An 18,799-nucleotide genomic window follows, 5' to 3' on the forward strand; every position below is an offset into this window, starting at 1 on the left:
GTGTTATTTTAATATATAATATTTAAATTTTATTTTAATTATTAAAATAAATATTATTAATTTTAATTTATATTTTAATTAAAATTAAAGTTAAAATAAATTGTCCCTGCATATGAATGATCAAAGTTTGAGTTGATCCATTTTCTTAACAGTCATGAATAATTGTCACAATGTTTCTACACAATGAATAATTACCAATCCATTTGAATAGTACACAAGAAAACGTATGTATAATGTCTAAATTTATCAACTTTACCTTATGCACTGCCTTCAATTTTCTACGTCAACAAGTCAACACCATGTAGTTTCTCTTGTTATTCCAAATTTCCAATTACTCAATTCATACGCTTTGTTTTACGTGCTCTCAAAGTCAAAAGTCAAGTCTCCCACCATCTTACTTTTTTTCGTGTAAAAAACTTCAAAAGCTTTTAGTATTTATTGCCATAGTCTGCTGATGTGTGATGCATGCATACTCTTACACTTCCAAAAATGAGGTTCTGGTTGGTGCTACAACAATTGGCACTCATCCTCATACTAATCATTACTACTGATGCTCTTAATAATAATAACGAAACCGATCATGTTTCACTATTGGCTATGAAGTCCAAGATCTTCGACCCTTTTGGTGGGGGAGCTTTGAGTTCATGGAACGAGTCTTCCCATTTCTGCAATTGGGAAGGTGTGCTCTGCGGTAAAAGACACAAGAGGGTCACTCGCATTCGTCTAAGCTCTTTGGGTTTGTCGGGCACCTTGTCTCCTCATGTAGGAAATCTCACCTTTCTTAGACGACTGGTGCTATACAACAATACTTTCCACGGGGAAATCCCAAATGAAATAGGTGGCTTGTACAGGCTGAAATTATTGGCGCTCGAAGCGAACAGTTTCCACGGCAGGATTCCTGCCAGCCTGTCGCATTGCTCTAACCTCGTGGATCTATTTATTGGGTACAATAATCTGGTGGGAACCATCCCCGAAGAATTTAGCTCCTTGTCGATGCTCAAGGAGATCTCCGTACATGAAAACAATTTAACTGGAGGAATTCCAAAATCTCTGGGCAATATCACTTCTCTTGAGCTATTCTCTGCTGGAGGTAATCTCTTTGGTGGAACTATTCCAAATAACTTGGGGCAGTTAAAGAACCTCATATTTCTTTCATTGGATTATAATCAGATCTCTGGTACGATCCCTTCATCATTGTATAACATCTCCCACTTGAATGTTTTATCTTTAGCATTTAATGATCTTCACGGGAGTCTTCCATCCTACATTGGGAACATGTTCCCGCATTTGGAATTCCTTCAACTCCAAGTTAACAACTTCACCGGACAACTTCCAAATTCAATAGGGAATCTTACCAAAGTCAAGTGGCTAAGTTTTAACAAAAACGAATTCAGTGGGAAACTGACGGTTGATTTCAGCAAACTAGTGAATCTCGTGATTCTTCGTTTACAATTGAACAGTTTAGGGAGTGGGGATTTTGACGAAATGCATTTCCTCGAGTCACTTACTAATTGCAGCAGTTTGGAAATATTGAACATATTTAGCAACAAGCTTAAAGGAGTGCTTCCCGATTTTGTAGGGAATCTATCATCAAATATACATTTCTTCGCCCTTGCTGGTAACCAACTGCAAGGCAGGATTCCTCCAACCATCGGAAACCTTGTTAACTTGTCTTTGTTAGACTTATCTAATAACAGATTCACTAGGCCGATACCTAGTACCATAGGTAAACTTCAAAAGTTGCAGAGATTTTCCCTCGCACAAAATCAGCTTTCGGGTACTATTCCGGATTCAATTGGGAATCTTTCTTTGGTGAATGATCTCTATTTCAGTATCAATAACCTAGAGGGAACGATACCTTCCAGTATTAGCAACTGCCAAAGATTAATAGCATTGGGTCTTGAACAAAACAACCTGAGTGGAACCATTCCCAAAGAACTTTTCCAAATTTCATCTCTATCGATTTTGCTCAACTTATCTCACAATCAACTGTCCGGGCCACTTCCTTCAGAAATCGGAGAACTCAAAAGTTTGGTGGCGTTAGACATATCAAACAATAATGACTTGTCCGGCGAGATTCCTGGTAGTATAAGTAGTTGTACCAGCCTCGAATTCCTATTCCTGGAAGGAAACATGCTCCAAGGATCTATTCCCATGTCGATGGAATTCATGAGAGGACTTCAATTTCTTGACCTGTCGAGCAATAATCTATCGGGACAAATCCCAACTTTCTTGGAGAAACTTCCATTGATCAACCTTAACTTGTCCTTCAATTATTTCAATGGAGAATTGCCTTTACACGGGGCTTTTGCAAACTCAACTTCAGTATCCGTGTATGGGAACGATAAGCTATGCGGCGGAATACCTTCTCTACAACTTCCAAGATGTCCGATCAAGAAATTGAATCGTAACTTCTTCTTTTCATCCAAACGCATCTATGCAATCGTGGGTACTTCAATATTAGGAATACTAATCCTAATTTCAAGCTTGGTGTTTTACTTTCGGAAAAGGAAAAGGGAATCCACCACCACTTTGGAATTGCTGCCCAAGGAGTCTTTCGTGCAAATATCCTACGGCGAGCTCCTCAATGCAACGGATGGGTTCTCTTCCAACAATTTGATTGGTACTGGCGGTTTTGGATTCGTCTACAAAGGAGTTCTTGATCAGATCGGAGATGTTGCAATCAAAGTACTTAACCTTGTAAACCCAGGTGCCACGAGGAGCTTCATTGCAGAATGTAAAGCGTTAAAGAACATTAGACACCGGAACCTTGTCAAGATCGTAACATGTTGTTCAAGCATTGATTTTCAAGGTAACGAATTTAAAGCTCTAGTTTACGAACTCATGATGAATGGAAATCTGGAGAAATGGTTGCATCCATCTCAAGACACTAGTAGACCTGAGTTCAATCTACTCCAGTGTTTAAGAGTTGCAATTGATGTGGCTTCTGCACTCGATTACCTTCATTATCAGTGCGAACCCACGGTTATTCATTGTGATCTGAAGCCAAGTAACATCCTTCTTGACCAACAAATGGTTGCACATGTTGGAGATTTCGGACTGGCCAGACTTTTTCATCCAGAAATGGGTATTTCCCATCACAGTACTTCGATGGGAGTGATAGGCACAGTCGGATATGCAGCACCAGGTATGTTAACCGATAGTAGAACAAATCCTGTCTTTATTTTTTATTAGCCTAATTTATTTTATAATATTAATCAGAGTATGGTCTTGGAAGTGAAATGTCGATGAAAGGAGATGTTTACAGCTACGGAGTTTTGTTGCTAGAGATGTTAACGGGAAAGAGGCCCACTGATTTGATGTTTGTGGATGGTCTTAACATTCGTAACTTTACTAGTCAAGTCTTAACAGGAAACGTAATTGAGATTGTAATGGATCCAGTAATTTTAAACGGTGACATTGTTATTGGTCAGAGGGATAATTGTCTGATCGCAATGGTGAAGATTGCTTTGGCTTGCTCGGAAGAGCTACCCCAAAATAGGATGAACATGACCGATGTTGTTAGGGAGTTGCAACATATTAAGAAGGTCATGTTCAAGTGAACATAAAAATTTTTACTTTCAACTTTAATTTTGTTTTTGTAATTGTACTCTTATTAAGCCAATAATAAATTACATCATTGATGAACTCTTAAAATAGAAATTAGTTTTGCCTATTTACAAGGAAATAAGATCAAAATATATCATCGTACAAATTTACGGAGTTAATCAGATAGAGGGCAGTAAAATAGATGCAATATACTAATTATTATAGTTGGAGGGTCTATCCAAAAAGGATGTTAATATTCAAAGTGGGAAATTTGATCAAATGACCCTATTTATGGGTGACCCATACTAAATAATGTGGGTCAAAATGACATTTTGAGTCTATGAAACCATAGTGCCCTTAATGGGTCTTTTTAGGATTTTGTACAATCAAACACTCTCCTTCCTTCTTTTTCATCTTCTCTATATCTAAATATCAGCGGATGGTCCATCTTCTCTTGGAGAGGGAATGTCTCACAATTCTTATCTTTTAAGTTCACTCATTGGTTTTATTTTTATCAACTTTTATCTTCTTTTTTTAGACATATATATTTATTTTTTTACATTTATTTCCTTTTTCTCTAGGTTTTAAAAGGTAGGTTTTAAAAGGGTAATGAAGTGTAAAGTTAATTTTAATTAATTACTTATTTTTAATATTTATATTAATTAAATATATTATAATAAGTAAAGGAAAACAAATTTAATAAAATTAATATCATATTTACTAATTATCATTCTATATTATTATTAATAACATCTTGTACAGATTAGTATTCAACCTTTCATACTACTATTATATTAAAAAAATTGTATACATCTTTTAATATAAATTTTAGTTAGAATAATAATAATAAATTTGTAATTTTAATAACATTTGATTTTAAATAAAAATTATTTCACAACTAAAATTTTAAAATTTAATGTACGTATTAATATTGATAAAAATATACTTAAGGTCTTCGTAGACGCAATAGGAGGCGATGGGTTCCTTAACGGAAGACAAATCACTGCGATTGATTCCTTCGTATAAATTTCTAACTACTCCTGTACTAAAAGATTCATTTTTCGTCGTATGAAGACGACGACTGCATAATTAGTCTGTCGACGGCGGTGACTGATTATCGGAGACGGCGACGAAGAGATAGAGGATGTCGTTGCCACTTCGGCCAATGACAACTCACAATCGTCGTCCATTGTCCTAGCAGCCATGTATGGTACTTCCGCAATGCCGTTCCTGAGATTTTTTAGGCCTTAGGAGAAAGCACGAAATTGGGGCCCTACACATAAATTTCACTTGTGTTTCACCGTTGATCTTCAATAACCTTCCAATATCTACAAAGATGCAACATAAATTGTCAACGAAAGTGACTTCTCCATTGATTTACAACAAAAGAAAAACACATTATCCACTGATTTTGAATAAACCAACCATTTCCTATCCCTTTCTTCTCCATTACTTAACTTTTGAGAATAGTGAAAATAAGAAAAGCGCCTAGAAATATGATCATAAGGAAACTCAAGATTTAATTCCCGTCTAGGACCCTTTTCAACCAATAAATATCTTGTTTTATTATCAAGATTATCCCAATTTATAGGACCATATATATCTACTAGGGGTTTATCCACGAGAGAGATAGAATGGTTGTTCATTTGACTATCATTTTCGGGAATGATATTTATTTCCTCCACATTCTCATCTACATTAACTATATTAATTTCTTCAACATTTATCGCTTTAGTGGAGTCTAAATTTTCAGAAGCTTTTGTTCTTTTAAAAAACTTGTTAAGCGCACCACTTTGAGATTTAACAAATTATTCTTCTAATTCTTTCTTTTTTCGTTTTTCATATCCAGATAAATATTTTTTCGGCGCCATCAAACAAGTAAACTATTTTGAAAGATCTTTACGGCTTAACCATACAAATACACAATCTCAAAACAAAGCATAAAAATAAATAACAATCAAACCCTGATGTTGAATTTTCACTTTTAATGGTTAAACCTTACCTCAAGGCTCAACCCAGCGAAACAGAGCCACCGTCGAAATTATTTTATTGTCGGTTTCGTTGTCGGTTTTCGTTGTCGGTTTCGTTGTGAGTTTCGTTGTCGGTTTCGTTGTCGATGTAGGATACAAAGACTGAGAGAGACAGACAGTGAGACAGATAGTAGGGTTTTCAATTTTTTGTTTTGATAGTGTTAGTTTGTTTCTCTATTTGGGCTATAGAGCCATGGGCCAAAAAAATCTAACATAATAAAAAAAAATTAAAGAATAAGAAACTAAAAATACTTACTAATACTTAGCATATATAAAAAATGGGCCCCTTTTGGTCCTAGGCCCTAGGCCGTGGCCTAGGCTGCCTACCCCTCCGGGTCGGGCCTGCGCGAAGGCGACTGACGACGATTTGTTTAAAGACATGGAAGCCATAGGTGGAGCTCAGAAGAAATGAAAGAAAATTATACCTAAGCTTTTTAACCAGGAAATTTTGGTTCGGATATTCGGTCGTACCGGATTTTGACAAGTTCAAAAGGTAACGATATTATAGTTAAAATCGGAGCGTTCATTCACCCGTTTCGCGGTCGGACCAATTGAACCAGCAGTCCAACCGCGTATTTTAAAACTATGAGAAAAAATCCAAAAAGAAACCTTCCTCAAATGAGCCCTAAGTATTAGACTCACTTAACTCATAATAACTTAAGTGGAAAAAGTAGATATTAAGTGACCAAATATTAAGGGTTTTAAGTTTTAGGTGGATGTAATGAATATGTGGGTAATATTAACATTCTTCATTAAAAAATTATAGATATTATTTAATGATAATGGCTTAATTACTATATGAGACTCGAACTTTGAGCGTTTTTTATTATATGGAACTCGAACTTTAATTTGAGCCAAATGTGACTCTCTATATCAAATTTTTGTCATTTGAGACTTTTTGTTAGGATTTGTATCTCCCAAACGACATGCTTGAAACAATATGTAAAAACGTAAGAAAAAATAATACAAGAAGACACAGATTTATAGTGGTTCACTCAAATTGAGCTACGTCCACTTCAGCCGCCACCAGATTTCACTATAAGAAGAAGGAATACATAGTTTTTTGACTCACACTTTATCTCTCTAGAATTATGTCTCACTATGTAAATTCTTAATAATCACATATTTATAGGGTAAACATTCAAGTAATAAACCTAAATAACTGTTGGTCAGGCTCAAGCCCAATACTAAATACAAACCCAATAAACTCTAATTATCAATGTAGAGTTTATTATAAGTGTATGCTTCATAACTCAACAATCTCCACTTAAAGACTAACTTCATCATTTCTCGATCGGTAGTGGCTTTCCATCTGGTGTCTTAACGAAGAAGCCCAACTGAAGTTGCACACAAATTCAGTTTCTCATTTGTCACAACTTTCATCAACATATCAGTTAGATTCTCACTTCTGGGAATCTTCTCAAGAGCTAATATTCCATCTTCTAAAGCTGACCGGATGAAATGATAACGAACCTGTATATATGCTTTGTCCTGCCATGATAAACATGATTCGTTGCCAAATGAATGACACTCTGACTGTCGCATCGCAACACACTTCCCTCGTAGTCTTGACTTAATTCTCGCAAAAAGGGTTATAACCACATCATCTCCTTATCAGCCTCTATCATAGCAATATACTTTGTCTCCCAATTAGAAAGAACAACAATTTTTTGCAATTTTGAAACTCAACTCATTGCAGTACCTCCTAGAGTATAAATGTACCCTATATTGTGCTCTTCCTACTATCAACATCACCACCATTGTCAGTATCAATATATCCTTCCAAACTCATATTAGACTTTCGAAAACACAAAACGAGACACGTACTTCCTCTTAAGTGCCGTAGTATCCAATTTATTGCTTCCCAATGTTGTCTATCCGGATTTCTCATGAACCTACTAACAACTCTCACTGCATGTGCTATGTCTGGTCTTGTGCGAACTATCGCATACATAATACAACCAATCAACCAATGATAGAGGCGTACGGAACAGTAGCCATGTAATTTTCCCCTCCTTTGTTGAAGGCGATTGATCTTTAGATAGTCTGAAGTGACTAACTAAAGGGGTAGTAACTGGTTTTGCATCATACAAGTTGAACCTACTAAGAACATTTCTTCACATATTCTTCTTGTGAAAGCTTGAGAACTTTTCATTTATGAAAATTCTCATCCCAAAGATTTGTTTTGCATCACCCAAATCCTTCATTGCAAACTTTTCAGACAACTCTTTTTTGAGCTTGTTAATCTTATACAAATTTGCTCCAGCAATCAACATGTCATCAACGTAGAGGAGAAAATAATGTACAATTTATCAAACCTCTTGATATAGTAGCAATGATCAGCTTCACACCTCAGAAAATTGTTACTTTTTATGAAGCTATCAAACTTCTTATACCATTGCCTTGGAGATTGTTTCAAACCGTACAGACTCTTCTGAAGCTTACACACAAGCTCATCTTTTCCTTTGATTTCAAATCCTTCTAGTTGTCGCATATAAATCTCTTCATCTAAATCACCATGAAGAAAAGCAGTTTTGACATCAATTTGTTGAAGATGAAGGTCTTCTTTTATAACCAAACTCAAAATAGTTCTAATTGTCATCAATTTAACTACTAGAGAGAAGATCTCATTGTAGTCAATAACTTCTTTCTATTGAAATCCTTTCACAACCAACCTTGCCTTGTACCTCATAGTTTTATCATTTTTTTCTTTAATCCTAAAGATCTATTTCTTGTGAAGTGCTTTCTTTCCCTTTGGTAGCTCAGTGAGCTCCCAAGTATGATTCAACGTCAAAGAGTCCATCTCATCTTTCATCGCAGACTCCCACTTAACCGATTGTATTGCTTCCACATAGCATTTAGGTTCACCTCTATCTGTCAACAAGATATAGTTTAGAGATGGAGACCATCTCTCAACTGGTTTTCGATTCCTTGACAATCTTCTCAACTGTATAACCGGTGTTTGGTGATTTACCTCTGGGGCCACGTTCTCAACGATTTCATCTTCAACAACACATTGTTCTTCTTCGACAGTCGGTATATATTCAGCTGAAAATTCTCTCAAACCGACTATACTAGTCTCTTCCAACTTGGAATCACCATCTGATGTTTTCCCAACACAATCTTTGTAGAGAACCTAATCATTGAAGATAATATTTCTTCCACGAATGATCTTCCAATTTTTATTATCCCAGAAACGATAACCAAACTCAATATCACCATAACCAATGGAAAAACATTTATTAGACTTTGGATCAAGCTTGTTCCTATCACATTCATTAATATGAACATATGATAAACAACCAAACACTTTCAAATAAGAAAGATTTATCTTTTTATTGCTCCAGACTTCTTTAGGTATTCTGAATTCAAGAGGAATAGAGGGTCCACTATTTATCAAGTATGCATCAGTATTTATAGCTTCTGTCTAGAAGGTTTTAAGCAACCTGCATGTAATCTCATGCTCCTAGCACGTTTGTTCAATGTTCGATTTATCCCTTCAACTACTCCATTCTCTTGAGGCATTCGGGGAACAGTCTTTACCATACTGATCTCATTCACAACAAAATACTCTTTGAAATCTGAATTGATATATTCACCTCCGTTGTCGGATCTCAAACACTTAACTTTCTGATTTGTTTCATTTTCAACCAAAGTCTTCCATTTCTTAAAAATAACAAATACTTCAGACTTGTGCTTCATAAAATATACTCATACCTTTCTTATCGAATCATCTATAAACATCACGTAGTATTATGATCCGTCAATAGAAGAAACATGTGCAGGTCCTCACACATCAGTGTGTACAACCTCTAGCCTTTCTTTCTTGAGCTCTTTCTCAATCTTTAAGAAACTCAGTCATTTCTATTTTCCAAGAATGCAGTTTTCACATAACTGATGTTCAACAGACTTCAGCTCTGGAATCTATCCAATCTTCAAAATAATTTTAATCCTTTTTTCGCTCATATGGTCCAACTTGTAATGTCACAGTTCACTGTTCTTCGAGTCATCAACTACAGCAGCAATTGTTTCTCTACAAGTTGAAGTCGTGTATAATGTTTCAGTTTTGTGACCTCGAGCAACAACTATTGCTCCTTTAGTCACCTTCCACACACCATTTCCACAACTAAAATTGTGACCTTCTTCATCAAGTTGTGTAACATTAATCAGATTGTGCATTAAACCTGGAATGTGTCTCACCTCATTAATCTTTCAAACAAAACCATTTGTCATCTTCAATTTGATGTCACTCATGCCAACAATATCCAGTGGCTCACCATTTGCGAGATAAACTTTCTCACAGTTTCCATCCACATAATTCTCCATTAATTCTTTGTGGGCAGTGGTGTGGAAAGATGCTCCCGAGTCCAAAACTCATGAATCTATCGGGCTATCAACAGACAGAAGTAACGCATTAGTGACAGTTTCTGTAACAATGTTGCCTGCATCATTTTTATCATCATTGTTTCTCTTCAGTGCTTTGTAGTTACTGTTCAAATGACCATGTTTACCACAATTACAACACTCAAATGTCCGCCCAGACTTAGACTGACTCTTCTTGCTCCTCGACATGTATTTGCTCTTACCTCGGTTGAAATTTCTATCATTACTTCAGCCCCTGTTTTCCACATTCAGAACAGAACTTTTGAATATTTCACTAGAATCAATTTTTACGAACTTCTTCAGCAAAAATACGGTCTCTAACTTCAACAAATTTTAGTTTAGCATTTCTAACAGAATTACTAATTGATGCCCTCATAGGTTCCCAACTATTTGGTAGAAATGCTAACAAAATCATGGCATTAACTTCATCCCCAAAATCAATCTCAACAGATAGTAGTTGATTCACAATTGTATTGAACTTGTTCAAATGAGTAGTGATAGAAGGACCATCAACCATTCTTAAGTAAAAGAGTTTTTTCATTAGATGTACCTTGTTGTTAGTAGATTGTTTCTCATACATATCAGAAAGAGCTTTCATCAGACCCATGGTGGTTTCTCCTTTGCTACATTGTGAGCAACCGTCTTGACTAGCGTCAATCGGACAAATCCCAAAACCTGTCTATCAAGGAGTTTCCATTCAGCTTCATCCATCTTCTCTGTTTCTTATTCAAAGGAACATGAAGCTTCTTTCCATAGAGATAATATTCAATCTTCATTCTCCAAAAGGCATAATTTGTCCCATCGAATCTTCCAATCCCATGTCATATATTGTTCTCACTTACCATCGTTTCCAATGCACAAATCTAACATAGCTGCTCTGATACCAATTGTTAGGATTTTATCTCCCAAATCCGATCTGCTTGAAACAATCTGTAAAAACGCAAGAAAGAATAACATAAGAAGACACAGATTTATAGTGGTTCACTCAAATTGAGCTACGTCCACTTCAGCCGCCACCAAATTTCACTATGAAGAAGAAGAATGAATACAGAGTTTTTTGTCTCACACTTTATCTATCTAGAATTGTGTTTAGCTCTAGATTTGTATCTTCATATGTATACATTAACTTGGAATAATTGAAGATCAAGTATTTTGTTTAATACTCATAATTTTCCTAATTTTAATGAAATAATAATGTGTTTTATGAAATTAATTTTATTGTGCAACTTCTATTTTTATGGTATATTTAAGTTTTTGATACTCCGATTTTTATAGAAAAAATGTTAGTAAAAATAAACTCAATAAATATAACCTACCATCTATATATATTAATATTTTTTATTAAATATTTCATCTAAATAATTTAATTATTTATAAATAAATTCAAATAAAATAAGCTCCTCTCATCTAAAAAGTCATCTATAATTATTGAGATTTGCATTAAATATTAATATTAATTATGAAAACTATTTAGGAGATTTAAATTGTAAAAAAATATAATATGTTCACTAACGGATAATGGATAATGAATATTATTATAACCTCACATCCATAAAATAAATCATTCAGTTTCATTCTAATTTATAACTAATTAATAGAAATAAAATTAACGGATAATAAATATTATTACAACCTTCAATTCATATATATTAATAATTTATCCAAATAATTAACATCAAATAAAACTAACTCTTTCAATTCTATTTGAGATTTGCATTAAATATTAATATTAATTATGAAAACTATTTAGTATATTTAAATTGTAAAAAAATATACTTACATTAAATATATTCACTGACGGATAATAAATATTATTATAACCTCCCATCCATAAAATAAATCATTCAGTTTCATTCTAATTTATAACTAATTAATGGAAATAAAATTAACGGATAATAAATATTATTACAACCTTCAATTCATATATATTAATAATTTATCTAAATAATTAACATCAAATAAAACAAACTCCTTCAATTTTATTTCATTCATAATTTATAACTAATTAATGCAAATATTATGGAAATTGGATTATAAGCATTTCGACACCAACAAAAAAATAGTTTATTTTACAAAATTTTAAACAAATTGTTAGGTGGTGCAAGTAAATTCATAAACAATAGATACTTTATTTTTATTATTATTATTATTAACTTTATTATTATTATTTTTTAACATATTTTATCTTTAATATTATATTATTGGTTGTTCAATATCTACATTATTTTGGTATTTATATATATGTATTTGTCTTTGGTAATAAACTTATTTATTTTTCTTGTCACTCTTTTATATTTTGGTGATTAGAAATTGAAATAATAAGATGTTTATTGAGAATATTACCAAACTCTTAGCCTTCTGATATTATACTTTTTATTCTCTATTACTTTTTCATCTATTCCATTTAAAAAGAGAAATTTTGAACATCAATTTTATTGTTTGAATGTGTAGAACCACTAAATCCTTATCGGATGATGATTTCAATCGTATTTATTGATCTCTGTAATTTAATTTGAATAAGTTTTGATTGAGTTGACACTATGAATAAGAGTTTTGTTTGATATTTATAGTCTCAAATTGGTAGGACTTTTAAATAATATTTATAGTCATAAATTTTGAGAAATTAAAACTTCTAATTCCTTGTGTTGTGTCCAATTACGATCCTTACGACCTTAAAAAAATGTAGTAAAAAATATTGTCCAATTATCGATATTCATTCCACTTATTATTTCATCTTATATTTATTTTATTATACTTTTTATTCTCTATTACTTTTTCATCTATTCCATTTAAAATGAAATTATCTACAAGAACATATAAAGAGAAATTTCGAACATCAATTTTATTGTTTGAATGTGTAGAACCACTAAAAATCCTTATCGGATGATGATTTCAATCGTATTTATTGATCTCTGTAATTTAATTTGGATAAGTTTTGATTGAGTCGGCACTATGAATAAGAGTTTTGTTTGATATTTATAGTCTCAAATTGGTAGGACTTTTAAATAATATTTATAGTCATAAATTTTGAGAAATTAGAACTTCTAATTCTTTGTGTTGTGTCCAATTACGATCCTTACGACCTTAAAAAAATGTAGTAAAAAATATTGTCTAATTATCGATATTCATTCCACTTATTATTTCATCTTATATTTTTTTTTTATGTTTACAACTCAGACTAACTATTATAATATCTATTTATCTTAGAATCTCAAAAAATAACACAAAGAAATCCATTTGAATGGTAGATTTAAGTAGCAACTACAAGCATTTAGTGGTTGTTCGACGAACGAAGATTTATTAAGACGAAAAAAACAGAAAATTTAATTTTTCTTGTTTGATTATTAATTTTTTTTGCATGTTTTTTTAGTTAATATGTGTGTTAACTTACATTCGTGCAAACGCACGGACTTTTTGCTATTAAATTTAAGAACCGATGATTTAAGGAAAATTTTGATGAAATGACCCACATAATAGACCTAATTCCAAAAAAGGCCCATGCTTGATAAATTTTACAAAAATAGCCTTTTTGCCCTGTGAAATATCGGTCATGCCCCCGATAACGTATTTACCGCTAATGTGCGAACATTACATATGCGAGAATTATGTAATGCTCACACATCATCATACGAGCATTATACGATTCTCGAATATGTAATGCTCGCACATCATCATACGAGCATTACACTATTCTCGCACATCAGAGTATATAAATAGATGGTATTTTAGAAAATCATAATGAAAGCATCTTATCTTCGAAAGGCACTGAATAAGAAGCAAACAAATAGGTGTCGAAGATGAAGGTCCGATCCAGCGAACTAATCCTTACGACGTTCTTCTATCAATTTTCCCATATTCGGTTTTCTCTTGTTTCTCTCTCATTCTGATTTTATTTCTGTTTCAGTTCAACATCGCAAATCCGACCACTAGATGCCAGAAGAAGCTAGAAATTGACTATGACTAGAAGCTGTAAGTTATCAGTATGTATCCTACTAAGATAGTTTATAGCTAGATTAGGTTTTGTGATTTGTTCAAAAACCACATCAGATTCGGAGCAAGAGCTGCATTCCATTAATTCTTCTTTGATTCGGCCTCTCCGCAGGTTATATATTTACAAGTTCTCTCGCAATATAACACCTTTTAGCAACAGCGACATTCTTGATTCATTAGTTTCTGATACTATCTCTTTCTCTTTTTTTCTCTTCAAAATTCCTATCTGAGAACCAATTTTCTGAACATTTTTGCACAATCATGGCGGCTGATTGAAATTTTGTTTCTTATGCGCTTAGTTGATCTTATTTCCTTTTATTGAACTCTTTTTTTTTTTTTTCTCTTTGTTTGTGTGTCCAAGGTAATGATGAAATACCAATTCGCAAACTATGTTATTTAGAAGCTACTAGATACCTGTACCAATAGCCAAAGGGAAATATTGTTTAGTCGCATTCATAACCATGTGTGCGCACTGAAGAAGTACACTTATGAAAAACATATAGTCACTCAATTTGAATAGCTATATGGAGAAGCTACTAGATACTTGTACCAATAGTCAAAGGAAAATGTTGTTTAGGCGGCTGATTGAGCTTTTGTTTCCTCCCATGATTTTGCTCCTATGATTTTGCTCCTATAAGTTCCTTCCACATGATAAAGATAGCCCCCAATATATTATCTTCATACAAAATACAATAACACCTGCTTATACCATCAAAAACCATAATGTTATGTTCAGATTGAGTCTTCCTCAGGCGTAATGTCTCATGTCTAACTCGTGACAGAAAGGAGATCTTTCAAGGGTCGCCACCATGCTCTTCATGAAGAACCAGTAGGTTTAAACCCTTGTGTAACCATAATGTTAGGTCCACACAAGGGGTTAGCATAAGCAACATAAACAGACCAGGAAAAGCCTTCAAGTAACTGAATTAAGTAATTTTGTACCAGTTTTGGTCAATGTCTGGCCTCTGTATGATGCCCACAGACAAAGTTATTCTTGTAAATCAGCTATGGATTTCAATTCATCTTCAGTACTACATTGAACCTGTTTACGAAATTTTGTTCATTCGTCTGCATATCTGAAGCACATTAAAAATAGAAAGTAACACAATATGTAATAGAAGACAACCAACCAGGAAAAATCTTCTGTAAGTAGAATAGTATTGAAATCTTCGTTTGGTTTTTCCAAATGATCCATGGAGAAAAGAACATCCTCTGTGAAGTATGAAGTGAGGACACTACAAAAGACACAGATAACCACCGGCTGTTAATCAAGTACTATTTATTGGGTATCTCTAACAATGAACATCAGACCAAGATCCAAAGGTTGCTAACAATGATAATTGCTGAAACCTAATAGTGATTTCACCACAAATGATCTAGTTTGATCATCAAACATTTCTAGGATGAAGGAAGAGTTCAATGTCCTAAAAAAGTTGTAAGCTACAGAAGTTAACTTCACTATCCCTGGTCCAGTAGCCTGCCTAATGTATGGTATTGATGTGAGAGGTTCTTTCAAATGGAAATATCTTTTAAGTGAAAAGAAACTATTATATTATATCCAACAAAATTATAAAAGAATTGCTTATTCAAGTAACTTTCAACTTACAGTTTTTCAGGTTCCCCCAAAACTAAAGAATTCAAAATACTTTTGCATGAAGCATAACACTCTTGAACAGCACATCACATCAGAGCATATAATTGTCTTGATTTAATCTCTTTGTCAGCTGATACAAGGAGTTCACGTCATAATAGTATAGATCCGTATCTTTTGGTTTATATACATCAGTATCAGTATGGCCACCATAGCATTAATTTAATCTCTTTGTCAGCTGATTATCTCTTACATTACCACTATCTTTAGCCATGTTCAACGCTATAGGAAGCTACAAAAGGAATAAAATAAATATCCTTTCTCTCTCTCATATCAGGAAAATAAAAGATTAACAACATATATACATCAAACCTTGCTAGCACGTAAAAAAGGTGGTCATTGGATGAGATCTAAATCACGATTAGCCGAATGTGGAACAAGAAACAGGTTCATTTCACTATAAACAAACAAAACATAATAGAACAAAATTAAAAGTCAAATGGAAAAAGCGGATACCAAGCTCAAATTAAACAATTTTCAGTTACCTATTATTTATGGATCCTCATCTTTGGAGCCAATAATTATATTGTTCCATAGCTGTGCAAATCTAGCGGCCTCTTTTGCTTGATTAGAAGGGACCTAAGATGCTAATAACATAATAATTATAAAAAGCCTATTAAACCTCATAAACTTTTCTAGTAAGTGTAGCTTTCAATCCCTTCTTAGGCTGCTCAATCTTTTCTATGGGAATCAAGCAAGCATTGATCGCACCATTGAAGTTATTATCCATCAATATAAACACACATTTGAGTTATTAAACATAAACTACATAAATAATAAGAACATTATACAACCCTAAACACTAAACCCAAACCTAAACCCTAAACTGACCTGAATAATGAAACGACGAGACGATGATGAGTAGAACTGATGCGGGTTGAAACGGAACGGACGGACGATGATGAGTAGAACTGATGCGGGTTGAAATGGGACGGACGAATGAAGATTCTCAAAATGATGGTCAAAATTAGAATTTATATATACACTTAAGTGCGAGCATTATAGATGTGCGAGAATCGTGTAATGCTCGTATGATATGTGCGAGCATTACATGATTCTCGCATTTGTAATGCTCGTATGATGATGTGAGAGCATTACAATTCTCGCATTTGTAATATTCGCACATCAGCGGTGAATGTGTAATAGGGGTAAGAATGACATTTCACAGGGCGAAAATGCTTTTTTTGTAAGGTTTATCAAGCGTGGGCTTTTTTTGGAATTATGTCTATTATGAGGGTCATCTCATCAAATTTCCCAATTTAAGAAGATGAAAAAATGAAAGAAAATGAGAGAAACTAAGAAGCAAAAGGAGACTCATATATATATATATATATATATATATATATATATATATATATATATATATATATATATATATATATATATATGATATTTTATCTTAATTTTTTTACATGAAAAAATAATAAATAATTATAAATATAATAAATATTTAAAGAATTAGTACACTATTATTTTTTAAATTATAGATATTCTAAAAATAAAAAATACATATAAATGAAATAAATAATAATAAAATTAAATATTCAACTTTAAATTGTGTTATAAGGCTCGTATTATCACAATTTTAACCAACTTTATTATAAAACGTAATATTTTCTTAAATAATTTAATACATTTGTAAACAAAAATAGCAATATCTCTTTTTTCGATTTTATTATTTAAATTAAATTCGACAATTTTGTATATATATCTAAAAATATTTAATTTAAAAGACATATTTGTCGAAATTAGTATATTATACACCGGTATGCCTATTATTAAGTTAGGTTAAAAATAAATGTTAAATTTATCTTTCTAAAATCTTTTAATTAGATTACACAATTTTTTTATCATTCAAACCATTTTAAAAATAAAATAAAATGTCCTAAATCACAAATAAAAATTACTCAATTTAAAAAACTTACTTTCAATACGTGAAAAATAAAGACGGGCAAAAATCTTAACACCTTGAGGTTTTTCCTGATTTTGTTAGTATCAACAAAAATTCAAAATATTTCGACTTTTTTTAGGTAAATATTACAGACTCACAAATTAATTAAAAAAATAATAAGTTAAAATAAAAGATTTTAAATTACTAAAATTTTAATCATTTGAAATTCAAGCGTACACAGTAAGATTATTGGTAATAATATTGTACAAACCAACCAACAAACATCCTCATTTGTTAACTCTGGTAGCTTCATGTATTGCTTCCGCCAAATATTCGACGTTATCTTCCGTTACACCGGCCATACTTCTCAAGAAAAAAAATCAAAATCTCAATTTCTAGTACCCATTAAAACCAACCATTAATTTTGATTAAGGGACCCTTTTGATTAAATACATTGACTTTACCTTATTAGGCCATCATGGGTTATATAAACATGAAATTTTTTGGCAATGTAAACTACTTGATCAGTTGATAGGCCAGAGTAGCAAAACATCCCAACCTGCAGTTTGTTTTTTTTGTCAGTAGGATCTATCTTAAAACAACATTTGACTAACAAAAGTCATATGAATTTACCAACCTGGTTGGTTATGTGTTCCCAGTTTATATGAGAGCCTAATTTCTCCAAATTCTTATGTAAACAAGCTTGCATTCTCATTATACGATTAGTCATTACCTTCCAAGGAGAATTCAAGATGATTTTTCAGATTATGATTTCAAAATCAATGTTAGACTCGAGAGAGGGGCTTTACCTTCATCTCGGATTCCCAGAGGAGTCGTAATTTTGGATCACTGAGGATTCTGGAAACTAGTATCATGCCATGAGCAGGAGGTTTGCTGTACATTTCTCTTGCAATTTGATTCAATCGGCTTTCGATTGCGGTTGCTTGTTTCTTGTTGCAAGAGAGTGTAGTATTCAGAAATAAAATGTAGTAATTTGATTGATAAGAGATTTGGCTTAAATAGTCTTACAGCCTAAAACTAAGTCAACAAATGAAAAGCATAAAAATAGGATAAACTAAGTCAGCCTAAAAACAAGGCACGTCAAAGGAAATAAAATAAACTGCTACTGCTAACTGCTATTACTAATACTAACTGCTATTAAGACTTAGTCTTTTATTTTGCTAATACTAAATTTCTTCAACAAACTCTCCCCTAAACTGAATATCATCACTTCAGTTTATACTCTGCATCCTGCAAATTCCAAGTTTTGCCCTGAGTTTTTCAAATGACTCCAACTTCAATGCT

The 18,799-nt window shown here is 32.8% G+C and overlaps 1 protein-coding gene across 1 annotated transcript; it reads left to right on the plus strand.

Annotated features, from left to right (window-relative positions):
• Window positions 1-475: 475 nt before the first annotated feature.
• On the plus strand, window positions 476-3,563 carry LOC124909809 (putative receptor-like protein kinase At3g47110). The gene is made up of 2 exons (XM_047450448.1): window positions 476-3,148; window positions 3,223-3,563. The coding sequence occupies exons 1-2, from the start codon at window positions 490-492 to the stop codon at window positions 3,561-3,563; spliced, it is 3,000 nt and encodes a 999-aa protein (XP_047306404.1). The 5' UTR covers window positions 476-489.
• Window positions 3,564-18,799: the final 15,236 nt, after the last annotated feature.

Source organism: Impatiens glandulifera, chromosome 1 (assembly GCF_907164915.1).
Source record: "Impatiens glandulifera chromosome 1, dImpGla2.1, whole genome shotgun sequence".
NCBI classification, from domain to species: domain Eukaryota; kingdom Viridiplantae; phylum Streptophyta; class Magnoliopsida; order Ericales; family Balsaminaceae; genus Impatiens; species Impatiens glandulifera.

What these genes read in the sequence shown, in the direction of transcription:
- LOC124909809 (XM_047450448.1), top strand. Translation starts at nt 490, where the DNA reads ATGAGGTTCTGGTTGGTGCTACAACAATTGGCACTCATCCTCATACTA. An exon ending in AGTCGGATATGCAGCACCAG is followed by an intron (nt 3,149 to 3,222) that starts GTATGTTAACCG and finishes AATATTAATCAG; the next exon opens with AGTATGGTCTTGGAAGTGAA.